The 21,453-nt window shown below is 43.7% G+C and overlaps 1 protein-coding gene across 1 annotated transcript in view; it reads left to right on the plus strand.

Moving 5' to 3' along the window:
* The window catches only part of GGA3 (golgi associated, gamma adaptin ear containing, ARF binding protein 3), a 42,667-nt gene extending 23,520 nt beyond the window's left edge, over positions 1 to 19,147 (plus strand). The window contains exons 4-17 of the mRNA XM_056857590.1: positions 86 to 184; positions 1,085 to 1,208; positions 1,898 to 2,001; positions 3,651 to 3,731; positions 6,388 to 6,525; positions 7,289 to 7,370; positions 8,460 to 8,576; positions 11,736 to 12,020; positions 13,387 to 13,454; positions 13,871 to 14,175; positions 15,459 to 15,721; positions 16,279 to 16,448; positions 17,027 to 17,137; positions 18,492 to 19,147. Coding sequence (XP_056713568.1) covers positions 86 to 184; positions 1,085 to 1,208; positions 1,898 to 2,001; positions 3,651 to 3,731; positions 6,388 to 6,525; positions 7,289 to 7,370; positions 8,460 to 8,576; positions 11,736 to 12,020; positions 13,387 to 13,454; positions 13,871 to 14,175; positions 15,459 to 15,721; positions 16,279 to 16,448; positions 17,027 to 17,137; positions 18,492 to 18,602 — 2,058 coding nt within the window. The 3' untranslated portion in view covers positions 18,603 to 19,147. The remainder of the gene's footprint in view (positions 1 to 85; positions 185 to 1,084; positions 1,209 to 1,897; positions 2,002 to 3,650; positions 3,732 to 6,387; positions 6,526 to 7,288; positions 7,371 to 8,459; positions 8,577 to 11,735; positions 12,021 to 13,386; positions 13,455 to 13,870; positions 14,176 to 15,458; positions 15,722 to 16,278; positions 16,449 to 17,026; positions 17,138 to 18,491) is intronic.
* The last annotated feature ends 2,306 nt before the right edge of the window (positions 19,148 to 21,453 follow it).

The following is a 21,453-nucleotide window of genomic DNA, read 5'->3' on the forward strand; positions in this document are numbered from 1 at the left end:
ACATCAGATAGGCTAGGAATCCTCATCCAGAAAGGCCCATCCTTATTCTTGGATTTATCATATTTTGATTTTTGCTTCTCTGTAGGTGCTGGAAGCTTGTATGAAGAACTGTGGGCGAAGATTTCATAACGAAGTAGGGAAGTTCCGTTTTTTAAACGAATTAATTAAAGTTGTTTCTCCAAAGGTTCGTATGAAGTTTGACCTTTGTCTAGCCTGCTCAAGTCCTTAAAACGCATTGTTCATGAACATCTTTCTGGGATAGGGTTAGGTAGAAAGACACAAAGAACAAGATTAAAAAGGCATTTAGGATAACTGAGGTGGATATAATAAAGGTTTTCATAATGAATGGATTAGCCAGTGAGCTAGAGTATGGGTAGTTGAAAGTTCTGCATTTTTTTTTCATTCCTAGGTATCAAGAATCAGAAGTTAGGTTTCTTATTGCTAGTGTTACATTTTGAAATACTGTTTCTATCCCAAAATGTGATCATCAGAGCTTGATATTGTTCAGTTTGTTTCACCATGCTCATTTATACATGTTATTTGGATAATGTAACTAAAGGCTTATAATGAAACTTTTATGCCCCTATGAAAAAGGGCATTTAAAAACCATGCATATTGCCTCTTAATTTATCCTGATGAGACAAATAGTTTCAGTCTATTCTGTCAGTAATAAAACAGTTACTTGCATTAAATAATGTTCCTGATCTAGCTATTAAAACTAAAATTAGAAACGTCTTTGCTAAGTCATTATGGTTTAAGGAGTTTTTGCTATTTTGGTTTACCGTTTCCCCACCTAAGTCTGTTTGAGATAGATATAATCGTTTTTTAATAGTATATTTTTAAATCTCAGGGCCCTTACTCAGAAGAGTTTGTTGGAAAATAGTTTTGGTCTAGTAATTAGCACCTGTAACATCCTGAGGAGCACCTTAGTACTTGTGTGACTATTAAGAGACTGCACAGAAAATGTTTACAGCATAGTTTCCCTCACAGTTCAGACTTGCAGTGGTCCATAGTAGAGTCTTGTGTCTGAAGGGAGAGAAATCCACATCTTTTCCTTTTTTTCTTGTTTTTCTTTTTTTGGCAGTACCTAGGTGACAGAGTGTCAGAGAAGGTCAAAACCAAAATAATTGAGTTGCTGTACAGCTGGACGGTAGCCCTGCCAGAAGAGTCAAAAATCAAAGATGCTTACTACATGTTGAAGAGACAAGGTCAAGAGCAACTTCCTCCTTGCCTTTTGTTCTTTTTCTTTGTTGTTCAATGGAACGTCATAACATAACGGCTAAGATAGGTAGTATCTACAGTTTATCTAAGGTAGACTTGCTCAGCTGAAGGTAGACTTGCTCAGCTGAATAAGACTTGATACATAGATAGATACACGCATTCTTGCAGCTGTACTGAGAAGTGTTAAGTATTGTCACAATATAAGTCTGGCTGCACTGTTGTTATCCCACTAGCTACCCATTCCCCACTCTGGATGTTAAGTTCATCTTTGCTGCTCAGGCAAATGCTTGTCGTGTTAAAATCAGGTCTGACGATACCAGAAAGTATCAGCAGGTAGTAGAATGATGGCAAATTCACAGCCTCAAGGGCAAAAAAACGGTCTTCTAAGGTCAAGATCATGGGGACAAGCATGTCTAAACGCAAGCAACTCCTGCAGTGAGCTTTGTCTGTTGATAAACCCCACAAATCTGGATCAAGATTCAGAGCAATGTCTGGATCTTGATTACTAATGAGGTAGCAAACGGTAGTCTTTTCCAAGCTCCTGCTGGAACACCATCAGCAAGTAGCAGATGCCTTGACATGCTACAGCTGTCTGTTCTTTTGGAGCAAAAAAAATAAAAAATAAAAAATGTTGTGCCTGTAAAAGAGTGACATCACTTTCTCCTTTTTCTTTCAGGCATTGTTCTGTCAGACCCTGTAATTCCTATGGAGAGAACTCTCATCCCTTCTCCTCCACCTCGCCCCAAAAATCCTGTGTTTGATGATGAGGAGAAATCCAAGGTAAAGTGAAAGTGAGAACTCTCATAAGCAACCATCAAATATGCTTATGATACTTGCCAAGAGGTCAGCTCAATCCCCCCTCCGTTTGTTGCTCATACCTGTAGTCTAAGTTAAGAAATACAGTTCTAAGTCTCAAGTAGTTCTTAGTTTCCTTTGGTGTTGTAGCATAACAACTGTATAAGTTTTAATGAAGATGTTTGTAATGTCTAGGAACAGTGTTACTCCTTTCCGTTTCTTCCTTGCTCCCTCTAAGCATTCTGAAGCAGAAAGCGTTGTCAGAGAAATTAGAGAATGGCTCCTTTTAAAGTCAGAGCTGCATCCAGATGAAAGTCTCACAACTCAGCAAAGTATTAACATTCTTGAAGTTCTTTATTTTTCACTGAAGAAGCACTAAAGTGAGGGAAGGGTTGGAATATTCAATCCACCTGCCAGTGTGGTGTAATGGTTAAAATGTCAGACTACAAAATGGGAGACCCAGGTTCCTTTCTGCACGAAACTCACTGGGTGACCTTGGGGCCAGTGAATCTTATTCCGTCTAGAATTCCTCACAGAGGCTGCGAGAATAAACTTGAGAAGGGCAAAATCATCCAGGCCACCTTGAACATTGTTGTGTGTGTGACAGAGAAAACGTGGTGCAAGAATAATATTTACTACTTGACATTTATATAGCTCTTTTCCTAAGTGCTTCACATCTGATATGCCTGATTCCTTTTCTCTCTTTAATCAGTGGTCTGATTTCTGTCATCAGATGGGTGGTAGGAGTCAAATGGACAAGCTGCAAATAGTAATCTAGAGAGCAAGTTGGTGGTGGTGGGTGGAAACACACAAGCGCTGGGTACTGATACAAAGTCCATCTTCTCCGTTCCCCCCTCCCCCTATTTCTAAGAGAAACCCACCCCTAGTTATAGATGTCGTGGGTCTGAGAAAACCAGTAGAGATACAGCATTGGTCCCCACTGTTATCTAGGGGGGTAGATAGTGATTTCCTGCTTTCAGCTGCACCAGTCATAGTACTGACACCACTTCCCTGAGTGCATGAAAAACATTCCAGTGGAATCCACGGTTCTGGCCTCTGATCATAAGCATACTTATAATCAGAAGTAACAACCATGGATTCCATTAGATTGTACCATCAGGCTGCCAAGAATCTAGACCAGGGGTGTCAAACTCATTTGTTACGCGGGCCAGATATGACATAAAAGTCATTTGGTCGGACCGGGCCTGCCTCACCAGCCCAGATTGAGAGTAGGGGAGGGGCTGCATCCGCCCCCAGGCCTTGTTTGAGACCCCCGATCTAGACTTTGCTGCTTTGAAGACAAATCTAAACTTAATGTATTCACTTAAGGAAGGCCTGTCTTGCCTGTTTGCAGAGCAAGGCTTTCATGTTGTCTCCTGCACGTTCATAAACCTCCAATTAAAAATAAATAAGAGCAGATAAAAACCATGTTCACAGAGATAACTATTGCCGAAGGGAAACTTCCAGAGGCAAATGCAGACATGGAGGGTTAAAACAATTTGCCAGATCACAAGAGTTGTATGACACCCCCGGTAATGAGTCCTTATGTAATGCTCTTGAAAACTAGGGGAAATTGAACTAATCCTAAACGCTTTTCTGACATTTTCTCCCCCACCCTCCCTCTTTTTTTACAGCTTTTAGCAAAACTGTTAAAAAGTAAGAATCCGGATGACTTACAAGAGGCAAACAAGCTTATTAAGACTATGGTGAAAGAGGTGAGATTGAGCACTAACTGACACATGAACAAGGGTGATGATTGATTAGGGCTTTTTTAAAAAATCTGAAGCATTTTAGAATCTCTTTGGGCTGCACAATGTTAGAAGTCATTAATTCTTCTGCCCTCCTTAAGCAATGACGATATCCGTCATGAGCAAAAACAAATTCTTACATGAGTGAGAAGCTGTAACGAGAGCCAGGTTAGTGAGCTAAGGCAAGGTGATTTGTAGTTCACTCTGGGAGAAAACCTAAGCAGGTCTAGTCATGAAATAAACTCCATTTTAGTCCGTGGGGCTATCACGATCCATGCGTACCAAGAGAAAGACTGCTTTCCAAAATGTTCGATTGGAGTTTTAATTTTTCTCCTTAGTCCCTTTACTTATTTTACCTCAGTAGAAATGAGACACCAGAGGCTTTTTCAAGTTAACAACCAAGAAACAGAGATTTATTAAACACTGTACAAGGGATGGACTTGGAGGGAAAACGGTAGGTAGGGAAGTCATAGAACCAGAGCTAGTTTATACGTTTTTCTACAGAGAAGGCATAGATCTTAGATGGCTTGGTTTGTACAGAATTACAGTTCTTAAATTAAGTTCCCAAATTCAGTTCACAGAATTTCCTATAGATGTTCCTATTCAGACTCTGCTGCCTAGCTAACAGGGAAGTATGGAGATTATACAATCTCTCTCCCCCCAGAGAACAAAGAAGTATGGCGATTGTTCCTCAAATCTCTCTTCCAGTTCTCTCTATAGATCTACCCCACTTTTGTGGCAGTAATCCCTTAACAACACCCGTATCTGGAATATCTCCTTCCCAGAGCCTGCTCCCTTCCAGTGACCTGAGAAAGGGCCCTTTTCTTCCCAATCTCTGCCTGTCACACCACAGGAGTTGTTTCACAACCGCTTAGGCAAAACTGAACCCTCAGGTTTCCAGAGTCAAATTTAGCTACTGAACACACAATTTACCAAAAACAGACTCCCTCCCTTTTTTTCAGAAAAGAGATAGCTCCTTAGCTCTACCCACTCCCTGCCAGTTTTTTTTCTCTCTCTCTCTGAGCCTCTCTGAAAGATTAACTCTTTGTTCGTCACAGGGACTTACTCCCAGGGAAGCGGTTGTGGCACTGCAGTCTCTGCCTACCCATTCTAGATTTTGCTCTGGGCCATTGGTTTAACAGAGCCTGTCACCTTGGCCTGCCCTGCTTGTTCTTCCATGGTCAGCCTAACCCTAAGCAGAACCCTATCTCAAAAGTAAACCTGTGCTTTAATACGAAATCATCCCAATAACAAATGCAGCATGCTGGCTGTATAATGAAAGTTAATCTTGTTTACACAAAATGTGTTAAATAACACCAGGTAAATGACAACAAAAATACATCTGAACTAGCTCCAAGAATAAACAAATGATGTACAATTAACAAAGCAGAAACCAAGTTCAGGAATCCAGGTCTTCCATAACATACAATTTTCTCTTCTTAAACCATCCAGTTCAGTTGCAGGACAATGTTCCAGTAAGCAGGTCAATTGCAGGTAAGAATCAAGATCAGTCAGACGGAGATTCCAGATATAATTCCATCCGTTTTCGCAGCAAGCTTCATCAGTCTACAGTAATGAATCAGTATCATATATTCATATCAAAATGAGAAAACACATATCTTCAGATAGAACCTGCTAAGCCTGTTGTTACAACACTTTAGCGATCTAGCAATATTTTGGTGCCATTTAAAACAAAGGAGAGGTGCTGTGACGCTACCAATGACACTACCGGTGAGGACAGCACCCTCCCTTGAAAATCCTCATTATTGAAGGCATGTGTGGAAGAAAATAAACTGACTGCACAACTGTGAAAATGCAGAGGGAGGGCAGATGTGCAGAGGAACTGTGCCCAAACCGATTCCAGTGCTTGTGGATCAACCGCTAAGCAAATCAGGAGTAAGTTGAGCTGGCAGAAAAGCCCTGTGCTAAGAAGGAGAGCGATTGTAGAGATCACATCTTGTCTTCGTGGTGTTTAGACAAAGAAGGAGGTAGAAAAGAGGAGGATCAGCCAGAAGGAAGGAAGTTTATTAAGAATCGCAATCTAGGTAAAGAAAGGGACAGCATCAAAGCAGAGAACAGGAAGGACACAAGAGTCCTGACCTATCTGTCTTTCTAGCTCTGTTGCCCCCTAGAATCATAGAGTTGGAAGGGACCACCAGAATCATCTAGTCCAACCCCCTGAAGTCCTGGCGTGGACTAGTACTAAGAGACATTGCAGGCACACTTCCTGTGTTCCCATGACCCTAAGTTCCTCCTCTTCTCCTGCTCTCATTCATACAGTCCAAGGCTGCCCTTCCCCTTCCAGTACATGAAGCTCTCTCCAGATGTTTCAGACAGGATTGTTTCAAGGCTGATCTATGCAGATCAAGTAAGTCTGTAATCCAGCACATATTGGAGCCTGTGTGACTTGCATAGGATTGAGTCTGCCCATTCCGATTTTAATGAGGTCTTCCAAAAATAAAAATGTGACTTTTCTTATAGAAGGACATAAAATCTTTACAGCCAGAATTCTAGAACTTCTGGGTGTTGGATACTCAGGCTTCTTGGGTTCTTCAAGCCCATCCTGCCCTGGTTGATGATGCAAGAAAAAATTTTTTTATTTATTTTGTTTTAAAATGTGAAGGATGAGGCACGAATACAGAAAGTGACAAAGCGCATGCACGTCTTGGAGGAAGTGAACAACAATGTGAAGCTGTTAAATGAGATGTTGGTTCACTATAACAAAGAGGACTCTTCAGAGGCTGATAAGGAGCTCATGAAGGTGGGTAAGAAATTTTTTTCATGTAAAATATTTAATGCTTTCTATACTGCCTGTTTGGCCATGGCACAATGTAACTGCTCTCTTCTAAAGCAGAGGTATTTAACATCCAGGTGCTGTGGAACACAGGCAGGATGGTGCTGCTGCAGTCGCCTTATTTGTGGGCTTCCTAGAGGCACCTAGTTGGCCACTGTGTGAACAGACTGCTGGGCTTGATGGGCCTTGGTCTGATCCAGCAGGGCCCTTCTTATGTTCTTATGTTCTTAGGTTTCCATGCAAAATTAGGGCACAACTAAAGGTGAAGCAAGAGATCCCTGATCTAGATTTCCTGCTGTGTGTATAGCAGCCTGGCCAGGGAGTGGGGGAATGGGGTCCAACAACTAGAGAGAGGAGTGTTCTGTATGGCAAATAGTGCTGGTTATTTTTTTAAAAAAAAACCCCAACAACAGCAGTTCCATGACCCCAATCTTACACACAAAAAACCTCCCAAAGCGCTGTGGCCCTGATGCAAACCCCTCTTTCCCATCAATGGCTGCTTTCAAATAAAATTAAAGATTTCTGGAGATCTGATCATTGATCTCTAGCATCATGTCTAGTATAACCTCAGCTTCTGAAGGCCCTTTGAGTACGCATGAGATGGTAATGCCTCAAATTTGAATAAAAACATGAATGTTTATGAATGGATAAGTAGGAATGAGTAAGAAAAGAGTTGCACCTGTTGTCAGGTTTGGCTTATTGGCTGCCGTCTCTCACCATTTATTTCCAGGAGCTCTTTGACAGATGCGAAACGAAGAGGCGGACGTTATTCAAACTGGCCAGTGAGACCGAGGATAACGACAGTAGTTTAGGTAAAACAGAAACCTTTCAGGGGTGGTGTTGGTTCTCCTGAATGTATCTTAGGTTACAGGTGTGACTAAACTGTATTTGCATGCTTCTCTTGTACTTACAGATGTGCTCTTAATCCGTTTAAGTCACAGGGTGAAATATTGAATGTTAAATGTCACATGGGCCTCTGTCCCCTTTCAGAAATGAACTGCCATTCATAAGTCACCCAAATGCTTTCCAAAGTATTAACCACGTTTCAGGCTTCAAGGCTCATAGAGTCATAGAGTTGGAACGGGCCATACAGGCCATCTAATCCAACCCCCTGCTTAACGCAGGATCAGCCTGGAGCATCCCTGACAAGTGCCTGTCCAGCCACTGCTTAAAGACTACCAGTGAGGGGGAGCTCACCACCTCCCTAGGTAGCTAATTTCATTGTCAAACAACTCTTACTGTAAAAAATTTTTCCTAATATCCAGCCAGTACCATTTCTGCCCGCAATTTAAACCAATTATTGCAACTCAGAGGAGAGAGTTGGTAAAGACCATGTCCCTACTAGCCATTCACTGCACACTGTGTGTATTTTAGTGTTTATTCTAGCCATCTCTGAATTGTCTGCTACCACTTGTACTGAGTCATCATTTCCTATTGGAGGGGTGATTTCTTATTACACAACTCCAGTCATACCAGGCAAGACAGAATGAACACTTTATGAGCTTAATATAAATTGTCAGTTGATAAGATACTGAAGGACCTGTTTGGGACCACAAGCAGTGATTCTGCCTGTATACAAAAAACAAACAGTGGTTTTACGTAATTGGTGATTAAAATCTAGTCAGATGGGGCGAGGGGGAAACCCTATGTTGGATAGTCAATGGTGTTTCTTAGAATACCACCAAATCTTTTTGTATTTCTCATTTTTGCATATCGTGCTAAATTGTGATAGAAATAAATAGTATGAATGCTTGGAAAGTATATAACTGAAATACATACAGGGTCTTAGTACCTCTTTTTTGTCTTGGGAATAAATTGAACGAGTTGATTATACGGCTAGATTTGAAGGTGCAATGATTTATATCTATGATCCAGTCTCTCTCTCTCTTTCTCTCTCATAGGAGATATATTGCAAGCCAGTGACAATTTATCACGGGTGATAAATTCCTACAAAAGAATTATTGAGGGGCAAGTCATCAATGGTGAAGTAGATACTTCTGTGTTGCCCACGACAGATGGTGAGTCACATTCCTTGGGGACTGGGGTCCTTTTTGTTAGAAGGCCTGTTTCCAGACCATTATATAATTTTAATGCATAGTTTAAATCTCTTCGTACTGAAATGGCTTCACAAAATTAAGCCTTCTCAAAAGCACCAACTCTCCCTTGTTCACCTCCCTGTCCCTTTTCAGCAGCCCCCCAATTGCTCCTAGATCATACTACCTTTCTAGGACTACACTGGGGGCAAGGAATGAGGGTCTCTGCTGGTGGGATATGCAGACTGAGAAAGGGGGACACACAGAGCAGGCCTCACTGTGAGGCAGGGTAAAGCACATTGGGAGTCTGTGTGCCAAACTGCTGTACCCTGAATAGTTTCCTTCTCAATTATACCCCCCAGTAGCTGTGGGAAAGTTTTCAAGGTAATACTGGCACCTACAGTGTGCAGTTTCTATTGGGCGATACAATCTTGGACAAAGCGGTGTCCACTCTAGGATACTGGTATCATCTTGGAGACTGTTCATTGATTACTAGGGCCTCCAAGATGGTGCTAGGATTTTCTTGGGCAGTGCTACCTGAACAAGCTTGACATTTATCCAGCCCTTCCCTCTGTTGTATAATGATCTATTTTCAATTCGCCACTGATAAGTGTGAACAGTTGAGTTCATGTTTGTCTTTAGAACTGATTTTACGTACTACTATGGTTACAAAGTGTGTTTTGTACCATGAGTGCATGTGGCAGAGAAGTACAACCAGTCCCAGCTCCCTGGGACATGTACTGGTATGATTCATACAGCTAGAAATGTATTTGCCCTTACATTTGTATGGGTATACATAAAATTTATCCATAAATATGTAACATCTAAAGCTGCCCAAATCTTAATGATGAAGGTGGATGAAATGTTTACCAGTGATACTTCATGGAGAGAAGTCGCAGGGCAAGCCTTCCTGTGAGTTCTCATTTAGGGGTAGCAGCAGTCACACAATTAACAAGCCTGGGGTGTGAATCCTCACAACTAGGGTTGCCAGGTCCCTCTTTGCCACCAGTGGGAGGTTTTGGGGCGGAGTCTGAGGAGGGCGGGGTTTGGGGAGGGGAGGGACTTCAATGCCATAGAGTCCAATTGGCAAAGCAGCCATTTTCTCCAGGTGAACTGATCTCTATTGGCTGGAGATCAGTTGCAATAGCAGGAGATCTCCAGCTAGTACCTGGAGGTTGGCAACCCTACTCACAGCCCAGTGAGGTAGTCTGCCACCAGCTCTTTCCTCAAATACCAAACTCATTTAGAAGCCAAAGAGCAAGCCTCTAACCCTGTCCAAAGTTTAATCAATAACACCAACTTTGTAGGGTAGGCCACCCACAAAGTGGGTTCACAAAATAAAGTTCTGGTAGGTAAGCCACCTGGTCAAGGTACTGAAAATTAGATTGAAGCCACCCAAGAGTAAAGAGACCACAAAAGCAAAAGTTAAGGAAGTTTATTGAAAAGTTGTGCAGGTTACAAGACAAAATACATGAGTAGTGAAATAGAAAACAAGAAAGCTATGTCACAAATTCTTATGCATTCAGTAACTTTGGTTCAAAGCTTAGGCAAAGGCAGAGTCAAAATGCAACGGCAAATAGGTTACCAGTTTTCCAAAAAGATTTCTCAAAAGCTCCTTCCAGCATAACATCAGAGTTTCAGAGTCCCAACATCACACCCTAGGGAACAGTCAGAGAACCAGTGTGATGGGCCATAATGCCAGCAGGCATGTCAGGATGCCATGGTTTGCTTAGCTCAAGGTAGCCATCTTTATTTCTGAAACTTAGAGTGGGCTGAGCTCAAAGACCCAATCAAATTTCAGAAATATACATTAAAGTAATGACGCATCTGATTCCGGCCCTATGACTCAAAAGGTCACATTGTAATAGGTTGGTGCGGAGATCTGGCTGCAGTCCATAATTCATGCCCAGTCCACTCATGTGACAAGATAAGGCACTAATTGGTATGGTATGCAATTAAGTGAAAGGATGGCCTTGGCAATTTAGGGAGGAAGCCATAAAGTGGAGACACCTGGCTTATCTCCCCCGAAGATGGAACTGTTCTCAGCCTTGCAAATCAAAGCTTTGAATTCCAGCTGTTACAAGTTAATATCACAGTGTTAACTCCATATAGGCCTGAACCCCAAAGTATTAACAACGGATTGAAGGAGTTTAATTCCTTGACACTTCACAATTTACTTTACTTGGTCCTCCAACCTGCCCCACTGTCTTATATTCTAATAGCAAGGATATGAAAGTATCTGAGGATACATAAATCTGGTGACTGGAGCTGTGAATGGGCAAGACATCTTTCTACACACCTGAAAAGAGCCCCAGGTTTGCAGGAAAATGTGAAGCCTGAAATAAAAATACATTGGGGGGATTAAAACACTCAAAAATGATAGAAGGAGCATCTGTAGCTTTAAACAATGGATTCCCTCAGTGGCTGTTGCTGTCAGCCACAACATCCAGGCTTCAGTTTCTGTGAATAAAGGACAGTGGAAGGGGGCAGGCTATAATGTCATAGAGTCCACCCTCCAAAACATTTTCTTCAGGGGGACAGATCTCTGTTGACTGGAGTTCAGTTGTAATTTGCAGGGACCTCCAGGTTGGCAGCCCTAACCCTGGCAGTAACCTCTGAGTGACTCGATACCTGACTTGCATGACTCAAGTCGGCCCAGCTGCCTGCTACTGTTCAACAGCAGCCACCCTGTGAAAGTCAGTGTGGTGTAGCTGTTAGAGGTTCAGAGCAGGGACTACAAGACCCAAGTTCAAATCCCCATTTTGCTATGGAAGCTCACTGGGCGATTATTTTCCTTCACTTTTAAGTTCTGGTAAATTGAAACCAAAGTGAACTCCCACCTGCAGCAGACTTGAAGAGAAGAGTAAATGCTCTTCTAAGCTAAGATCCTGTCTTCATGAAGCCAGTGGAGGCTTGTACAGTTGTTTGGGGACTCTATTTATGTACAGGTCACATGTTGGCAAAATCTCGAGAATCCCCTGCCTTAGTGCAGTGGTTTCCCAGGAGTGTTATTGAGTCTTCCCTGCGTGCTGTACCAAAGGTACCTATCAAGAAACTGGGGGAAAGGTGAATTTGGTTTCTAGCAGAGAAAGGAGACTGTGATCCATACTTGCTACTGTGCCTGTTTTCTCCTTATCGCTGCAGGAAGTGAATCTGCCAATAACATCAACACGCTCATTGACCTGGCAGGACCGGACATTTCTAGTAATCCGCCACCCCCACCACCACCGATGCCTCCAGTGACACTGACGCCAGCACCACCAATGCTAACTCCCGCACCAGTCTCCTCAGAAATCCCCATCCTTCCGCCTCCGCCTCAGATGGCTGGTCCCTCTCGGAGTCATTCCTCCAGCCAGGCTGAGGCCACTGCTCAGTTGGCCAGTATGGGCAACTCCCTCTCGTTGCTGGATGAGGAACTTCTCTGCTTAGGTAAGGCAGGTGTGCTTGCTGCGGACTACTGCCCAGTAGCATTGCTTGTTCTGGATGTACTACCAGATACAATGAGGTTGAAGTCTATGGGCAGCTGTGCACCTTCTTGCAAGATATGGTTGTGAGGAAACTCCCCCCGGTATCTAATGAGCTGGTAACCTTGGATTTTTTAAAATTTACCTTTTGCTTTAGTATGCTTGTTTGAACTTGCTGGGTCTAGTAAAACATATCTAGTCCTTAGTATGAGAGCAGGATCTCTAGCATGCAGTACTTTGCTTACCATACTCTCTTCATATTGTGTAATGACTGCAGACTGAACAGTATGAGATCATCCATCTAGGAATTTTGGGACAGACTAACTTTGTGGATTTACCAGGTGTGCCTGGAGGCAACTGACATGCCAGACCAATACTTCTGTTGAACATTTCCTGGCTCCTCCTTTCTTCTTGGCGAACATGGCAATGATCTAATTTCCTGCTCGTCTGATGAGTTTTGCACTTGCTTGTGGGCTGAAGTTCGTACTGCCTTCCCCTCTGTTTGCTCAACCTCTACAGCGTGTGGGTGTGAGGGGGAGACTGAGCCCTGCATGGGCCTGGATATATATATATTTTCAAAGGCACAACAAAGAGCCCCAAAGCACGACCTCAACCTAAAACTTTAAACCTGACTTGAAAAATGTAGTTGTATGAAACCTAAGACTGGTGCATATCCATTAACATAATGTTTATCATCTGGGTTTAGGAAGAAAAAAGTAAAGTACTGAGAACAATAATGAAAATGGGAGGGGCTGTGGCTCAGTTTGTAGAGCGTCTGCTTGGCATGCAGAAGGTCCCAGGTTCAATCCCCAGCATCTCCACCTAAAGGGACTAGGCAAGTAGGTGATGTGAAAGACCTCTGTCTGAGACCCTGGAGAGCCGCTGCCCGTCTGAGTAGTCAATACTGACTTTGATGGACCAAGGGTCTGATTCAGTATAAGGCAGCTTGATGTGCCCATGAGTTTAACTACCTGTGCAGTCCTAAACAGAGTTATACTCTTCAAGTCCATTGAAGACAGTGGGCTTAGAAGAGTATAATACTGGTTGGGATTGCACTGCAGATGTGCCTTGATTGACTTCATTCATTGCCCACTCTTCAGCCTCACCAGCCCCATGGGTAACAGGCTGAGAGAGAATGACTTACTCCAGGCTGTGTTCTTCCAGGTGAGTGTGGATTTGTATTCAGCTCTCCCTTCTCTCTGTCAGACATCCTATCCAGTACACCACGTGGACTTTCATGGGAACTTCTCCAGCTAGGTGTGTTTTCACCTTCCAAAATGTTTTGCATGTCTGTTCTCCGCCCGTCCCTTAACATTGCCTCTTGCATTCAGGCTTGAATGACCCAGCTCCCACTGCAGCCAAGGAACTAGCTGAGAGCAATCAGTGGAACATGTTCCAGGTACTTCGCTTTATGCTCTTGGGAATAAACTGTCACCCAGAATGATACGTTTTAGGGGACGCCATTGGGTTCGGGAACTGGTAGCATGCATGAATCTGCACAGGACTGAGGCTTGCTCCAGCTTCTGCTCCCGTGAGGGATACAGGCAGTAAGTACCAGTCTGTTGTTCCCACCCAATCAAGATTATCCTCATTCTCATAACTGGTCCTCTAAGAGGTGAGGTGGTAAGACCAGTGTGGAATGGGCTAGTGTCTTTTGTGAAGCGTTACTCTTTTGCACTTCTGCCTCCCGGTCCCCCGTCCTTGTAGAATATGCCCAACTTGATGGAATGCCACCATAGATGGTTGTAATGGAAGGGAAATATTTCTCAGTGGACTGTAGGGATCACTGTGATCTGCCTGCTTCCTCTGTTGCAGAATGAACCGATAGACTTGAACTTCTTGAATCCAAAGCCAGTTTCGGTTGCCTGCAACTCTGCGGTGAACCCTCTTCTTCCTGCTGTGTGTGGAACGTCAGCGCCTAAGGCTTCCACATTCACGGCCCCTCAGCCTATTCCCAATATCCCCGTCCCTACATCAGCCCCTTTTATATTCTCTTTGGGACCGCCGCTGGGCCCTCCTAGTGCCATGCCAGTCGCCCCTGGGTATCTTGGCTCTGCAGTGGGAAGCAATGGTCTGCACAAGATGGATCCATTGGGACATCTCCTGGATGAGACTAAAGGGTAAGGAATTTTTTTTCTTGCACTCTTTTATTGAAAATAATCATGGCAACGTCATTAATCAGACTCCCCACCACCCAGATTTTAAAAGTGGGAATTGGGGCACTTCCGATTAGAACACGCAGCAATGTGAATTATATGACTAAATGATTTCTTAAAATGAGCAGGTATTTCTGGGCAGGGCACATCATGTTCACTCCCAGCTCCCTGTTCGTGGCACACTGTGACAGCTGAGTGCTTAACTCGGCTCCCTGCACCTTTACGTCACACCCTTCTTTAGCAGTGACCTAGTGGCATGGGTTGCAATTGGTGAGGCAGTGTTAAAGAATAACTGCAGGATTACCGAGGAAACCTGGAGATGAAATAGGAATCTGAGGTAACATCTGCTTTGCCACCCCCTTCCAGAGTGATTCCCACTAACACCTTCTTTTCACAACAAAAGAAATAAGATTATTGTCTCTTCCTTAGAAAAACCTATGGTTTGGGGGATAGCTGAAGAAAGGTAGCAGCTATTTACAGCAAGGGAGAACAGAAGCTCTGCTTTGAACAAGTTACAATTTCACACACCCACGGCTTTACCAAACTGACAGGCTGTCAGAGAGAGGGAGGGATTTTACATAAGAACATAAGAAAAGCCCTGCTGGATCAGACCAAGGCTTATAAAGCCCAGCAGTCTGTTCACACAGTGGCCAACCAGGTGCCTCTAGGAAGCCCACAAACAAGACGGCTGCAGCAGCACCATCCTGCCTGTGTTCCACACCACCTAATATAATAGGCATGCTCCTCTGATACTGTAGAGAATAGGTATGCATCATGACTAGTATTCATTTTGACTAATAGCCATGGATAGCCCAATCCTCCATGAACAGGTCCACTCCCCTCTGACAAGAACACTCCTCCACATAAAGCCAGCTGGGTGACCTTGGGCTAGTCACACTCTGTCAACCTCACCTACCTCACAGAGTGTCTGTTGTGGGGAGGGGAAGGGAAGGTGATGGTAAGCCGGTTTGATTCTGCCTCAAGTGGTAGAGAAAGTCAGCATATAAAAACCAACTCGTCGTCTTCTTCCCACCCATCTGTTGAATCGGAATGTGAATCCAGAACCATCCCTATACACTATATCTCACAGGTGGATAGTACTGCATTTTTATATAATAATTGCCACATACAAACTGATTGTTCACACAGCACCAGAGAAGGAAAGCAGATACAGGGCGGCACTGGAGAAGTTACATGTTTATGATTATTCTTTTAGTTTTTTTTAACCCATGTTCTCTCCATTTCAGGATTTCATCCCAAGTAAACACAGCAACTTCCCTGTTCCATGTAGAAGCTGCATTACCCGCTGCGACTTCTTCACCTCTGACGTCTTCTACCGGATTGCCACTCACTACTGCAGGAGTTCCTACAGTTCCTTATCCAAGCAGCTGCCCTGCCGGGTCAGGAAGCCCCCTCTTCCAGCCAGCCTTATTCCAGCAAGGAAGCCCTCTGAAAGGACCCGAGATCTCTTTGGCCAACGTCCACGTCCCACTGGAGTCCATTAAACCGAGTAGGCATTTTCGGTGTCTCTTTGCCCCTCCCCCCCTTGATATTTGACTTTGTGTCACAAGTCTTCAAAGTCTTTTTCATGGTTCTGGAAACTGAGGGACAAATCCTTCCCTTTTACTACCCAAGCTACCCTCCTGCAGCAAGTTCTTTGGGAATGGTGTAAGGACAAGTTTTTGGAAAACTTGCATGACAGCATTTCTTCCCCTTCCACACCTTAGTATTGGAGTTCTCCCATTAGGTGAGGAAAATCCTCTTTTTTCCAGCCCTTGTGGTTTCAGGAAAAGGCTTGAAACAGTTGTCAGTTGTACTATTCCTTCCCCTAGCGGCAGCGAAGAAAGAACTGGAGGGACGGCCGCTCGCCCCGTCACATAACCATTCGGGCAGGAAGAACCGTTGACGGGGGGAGGGGCGAGCAGCGCATACCTTCAAGAAGCTTTCCAGCAAAAAGTTCTCCTTGGCTGGCCTGTGCATGCGCAGTACCCATGTGGGACTGCACAGAGACCACGCCAATGAACAAATGTATTCTTGCATCATGTGAATGCATTCTTCTCCTTTTAGGCAGTGCTCTTCCTGTGACTGCTTATGACAAAAACGGCTTGCGTATCCTTCTGCACTTTGCCAAGGAGTGTCCGCACGGTCGGCCTGATGTGCTGGTAGTGGTGGTGTCCATGTTAAACACAGCACCCCTTCCTATCAAAAACATTGTGCTACAAGCTGCAGTGCCAAAGGTAGGGGTTCCAAGATGGTAATCGCCAGCTACTGCAACAACAAGAAACCAGGGCCCTCTTACTTCTGGAGGAAAGTGGGAAAGGAGCTGTCCATCTTGGGAATTATGCTGGTGCCTGCCAGTTATTTTCCAGCAGCTTCTCATGAGAAGCAGGAAACCTTTCCTGGCACCACTTTGCATGACAGTGGCGTGGATCTAGCAGAACTTTTGCGTGTCCCTGGGGCAGGAGGCACATTTTGGGTTACAGCATGAAGGGAGTCAGTAAGTCACACTCTATGGGGGGGAAATCCTTCCAGCCACAGAAAAGCCCCAGTGGACTCAAGCCAGTAGTTACGAACCACAGCAGCAGGCTTCACTCCGGAGCACCTAAGGGTGAAGTTAAATTCCATTAAATCAGTGGGATTTCCTTGTCATGAACGTAGAATCAAACTGCCAGTTAGTGTGATTTATCTCCCTAGCCCTGTCGGCCAGTATTGATTTTTATGGTTTGATCACTGCTTATTAAACGTATGGTGCTCACTCAAATATTCCATCACACAAGTGTTATCTAAGAATCTGTCCTTTGGTTTTTACCTGCAGTCCATGAAGGTGAAGTTGCAGCCGCCTTCGGGGACAGAGCTAGCTCCATTCAATCCCATCCAGGCACCTGCTGCCGTTACCCAGGTCATGTTGCTTGCAAATCCTAGAAAGGTGAGAGGGGCTCAGGCTTACGGTCGAAAATGTCTCCATCATTCCTGCTAGGATGGATAATTCTGTCACATTTGTTCATACTGGACTGTTGAAGTTCTCCAAATAAAATGTATGCACTCTCCCACCCCCCTTGATGGTTTGGGCAAAGAGGGAAAAAGCACACATGATCTGTAGGAGCCTAAACAGTTCAGTTTGAGAAATAAATGATTCAGCAGCATAGATACCCTTTGTTCCGACTGATTCATGTCTCCAAACAGCAAATGGCCTTGGCTATCCTCTGTGTTCTTTATGTGAGCTTCCAGAGGCATCTGAGTGGCCGTGGTTGGAAACAAAAGGGTTGGATGCAACCAGCTTTTCCTCTGCTAAAACAAAAGGAGGGTCCCTCTTTGACCATCTTCAAAAGCTTGCTAGGGATCATGGATAAAATCCATGTGAGATGGGGAGGGGGAGTGTAAAAAGGAAGAGAATTGGGAGAGATTGAGTGAAAAGGCCAGCTAGATCCAACCCAGGATTCTGTTTCAAGGTGGACTGATGTAACCATCCAACTCTTAATGTTAAGTCATTTCTGGATCTGCTCAGTATACCTTTGTGGCTCTCAGAAATTGAAAGATTGGCACACATATGTGGCACTTGGGCCTTTGACAAGGCAGCCAGACTACACTGTCTACCATGTAGTGGAATCTGCAACCTGAAAACTGGGGGAGAGGTGGAAAAATTGCAATCTATATTACCCTTCTGTCAAACTAAAACCTGTTTTTCTACTTTAGCATAAAATTTGTCTTTTATAACTTAGCATATTCAACTGTATTATTTGGCACATTTATGGAATTTAAAAATATGAATGTCTGGCAGTTCTAACCTAAGAACACTTTCCTTGGAGCCAGCCCTGCTGAATCTCTAGGTTTTTGTCTGGACATTTCTAGTCTGGGGCCATGTAAGAAATAAAGGGCTATATTTTGTTCACTTCAGCTGTCTAACATCTTGTTATGTCTTCATATTTCTGTTCCCCTTACTCCAATTCTTATGTAATATAAGGTATCCAGTGTTTGCATTTCTTCTCCAGGCAGCATTCTGTTTTAATACTTTGCGCCCTTGCATAAGCGCAGGCGTTCTACATTGTTCTCTCCATGAATGTGATATCCCACTGTTCGCAATTATTTATTGATGACCATACTTTTAAAGTCTCTGCTAGAGCTATGATTAATTTTAATCTTGGGCCCCAGTGTGGATTGTTCAGAGCTATTGAGACATGCATTACAAAACAGGCCATCAAATTGAGGGTGCACTCATCTGTTTTTTTCTGCCGTGCTTAACTGCCATGTCTTTTTGGTGTTTTTTCCCTTCTTTCTTGCAGGAGAAGGTGAGGCTGAGATACCGACTGACCTTTGCTTTGGGAGACCAGCCCAGCACAGAAGTGGGGGAGGTAGATCAATTCCCCCCAGTTGAGCAATGGGGGAACCTATGACCTAAAGTCATCCCACAGGGACTGGAATGAAGGTGAAACGGAAGGGGTATACGAGGTACCCAGTGGTGATAGTTAACTTTGTTCACATATCCTACCCACTCTGCCTGTAGCTTTAGTCCAGAATGTCTCCTGCACTCTGGGGTGAAGTGGTCTTGGGACATTAATGCCAAGCATGAACTTGTGTAGGCAACGAGGAACCGAGGCCTGGCAGGCATTCCTTCTTGGCCAATCCAGTCCTACCTTCCGTTTTGTTAGACTTGAAAATGATAATTCTGGAGAACTTTTAAGCAGAAAGGGAGATGATTGATGGTCTCTCTCTTAATAATGGCTGGATACCTACAAAGGGCTATGATGCCTTCGTAAGCTCCTTTGGGGCAGAGCCCTAACAGATGTTCCTATGCTACATTTTTTTTAACCTCCTTGGTGCCAGAACTAGGACAACCTGTAGGCTTGCTGAGCAATAACACAGGATCCAAAAGAGGAGGTTTCTGCCATGTCCTGACACTCCATTTTCTTTCTTAGGCAACATCTATCTTAAAAGCCAGCACAAAACCATGAATAACAGCTGTGCATTTTACACTTGTGCCACACGTGAATGTAGCACCCAGCTCTGAATCTGCTACCTTTGATTTTCTACTTCCAATGGCAATGTGTGCTTTCCGGGCAGCTGTGAAGTTTTGTATGAACACGGCTCGATGGTAGTTTTTCTCTCTGCTTTCAGAAACAGCACTGCATTCTGTTGAGAAGTAAAACTGATGAGTCACAAAGGCAGAGTTGACCCGTTCGAGAGGCGAGCATGGAGATAATACTGAGAAAGGGAATCACCCACTTGGCCCAGTTCTTAGTCAGGGTCAGAGGGCAGAAGTGGGAAAGCTAAGGTCTTGATTATTCTCCTGAAGGCAGTATTATTAGTTAGGAACATATAATGTACATAAAAACAAAAGGAAAGCTTCAAGGGAGCCTGCAGCTAAAGGAAAAGCAAAGCCATGACCATGCATGTGCTGGATCGATTGTTCTCTTTTTATTCATTCCAAGTATTTAAGTGGTTAAGTGCAATTGTCTCCAGAAGGAGAGATGCCAGCTGTGTTCAGATGTATCTCAACATGAGTTATATTTGTAAGCTGGCAGAAAACTACATAAGTGGTATCACTGCTTTGGATGTAGTAGTCACTTCTATCTGCCACAATACAATTTTGAGCTAAATATACTCAAAGAATCTTTGAGCAGACTGCCTTTCTAAAATATATAGATATATCCAGTTGCCCTAAACTAATAATTTCACTTTACTGTGAAGATGAGGCTGTGTGGAAATAGTCTGCATTAAGTCTCGTTCAAAGCGAAAGGCATTAAGCGAAATGTGTAACATTAGACAGAAATCACGACAAATATAAAATGGTCAGATCTCTTGAAATGGTATGTGTAGGCAATGGTGTCAAATTGTATAGGTACAAAGCAAATTACCACAATATGAAAAGTTCCAGAGGCAGTTGGGAGGAGTCAGAATTGTGTATATAACTATCTACAAAGAGAGGATGTGACTGATAGGCCAAACGGGAGCTGCAGAGAACAGCAAAAATTAACTGATGGGGAAAGGGTGGCGTTTTTTTTCTGCTTCCTGACCTGAACCTCAGTGGTATTTTAGTCTCCCTGCCATCTGGTTTTTGCTTAGGCTGTTGAAGTTTGCCATGTGCCATAGTCTAGCCATAGAGAAGAGGTTTCGCTGCAAGTCAGTTGAGGAAGCTGGGGGTGGGGGGAGAAGCAGAAGTTGTTTCTACCCCAATGGCTTTCTTTGTGTCGTGCCCATACTGCATAATCCAGCAGAAAGATCCCGTAGTTTCACTGTGTGGAAGTGTACTGTTACAAGCTTCAGAAATTATTTATGAATGTTACTTGTTCATAGGCAGAAGTCGCAGCTTCCTACCAACACTCAAGACTGTACATATGTCTCCAAAGCATTTTGTTTTTCTTTTCTGCACGTTCAATAAAATAGCTTTCCTTACTCTGCTTCAGCTGCCTGTCAGCCATTCGGTACTGGTGGGTGTTTTGTCTCCTACATCGTAGGATTCTATTTTTTTCAGCAACGACTGTATGTAAAGACTGTTCCAGTTCCATTACCTGTGTTATAGCTGAACAAAATGTCCAGATAAAGGATCACATGATTTTTTTCATGTGCAGGTAGTAGGGCAGCTTACATGAAAATTTAGTAGAATCTTTTAAACACTTAGGGAGCTGTTTAGAGACTGATGACAAACAATCTATATGGAGCAAAAAGTGAGATGTTGCCAGGTGGTACAGCTGCCCCATGGGGTGGACAGCTTTTTAAACATTACTCCAATTATTTTTAAAAGGTGTGTCCTTTCGCTATGGTCAGCAGAGTCCACTTACATATCAAAAGGCAGTTTTGGATCTGGTTTGATTCCCCACTCCTCCACATGAGCGGCGGACGCTAATCTGGTGAACTGAATTTGTTTCCCCACTCCTACACATGAAGTCAGCTGGGTGACCTTGAGCTAGTCACAGCTCTTAGAGCTCTCTGTCCCACCTACCTCACAGAGTGTCTGTTATGGGGAGGGAAGGTGATTGTAAGCCCGTTTGAGTCTTCCATAAGTGGTAGAGAAAGTCGGCATATAAAAACCAACTCTTCATCCTCTTCTTCTAGATCTGTTTGAGCATATTTATTGGGCTAGGCTTTGTCGAGACCATCTGCTGCAATCCTATGCCAACACACCTCGAAGTATCGATGTCTTACCATAAGTCATTATAAACTGCCAAAGCTCTAGGCAGGTGAAACTGAACGTTAGGTCCAACATCAAGGAAGAGAGAGCTTTTTCAAAAGGCAAGCTTCCACATG

Source organism: Euleptes europaea, chromosome 1, assembly GCF_029931775.1.
Source record: "Euleptes europaea isolate rEulEur1 chromosome 1, rEulEur1.hap1, whole genome shotgun sequence".
Classification (NCBI taxonomy): Eukaryota; Metazoa; Chordata; class Lepidosauria; order Squamata; family Sphaerodactylidae; genus Euleptes; species Euleptes europaea.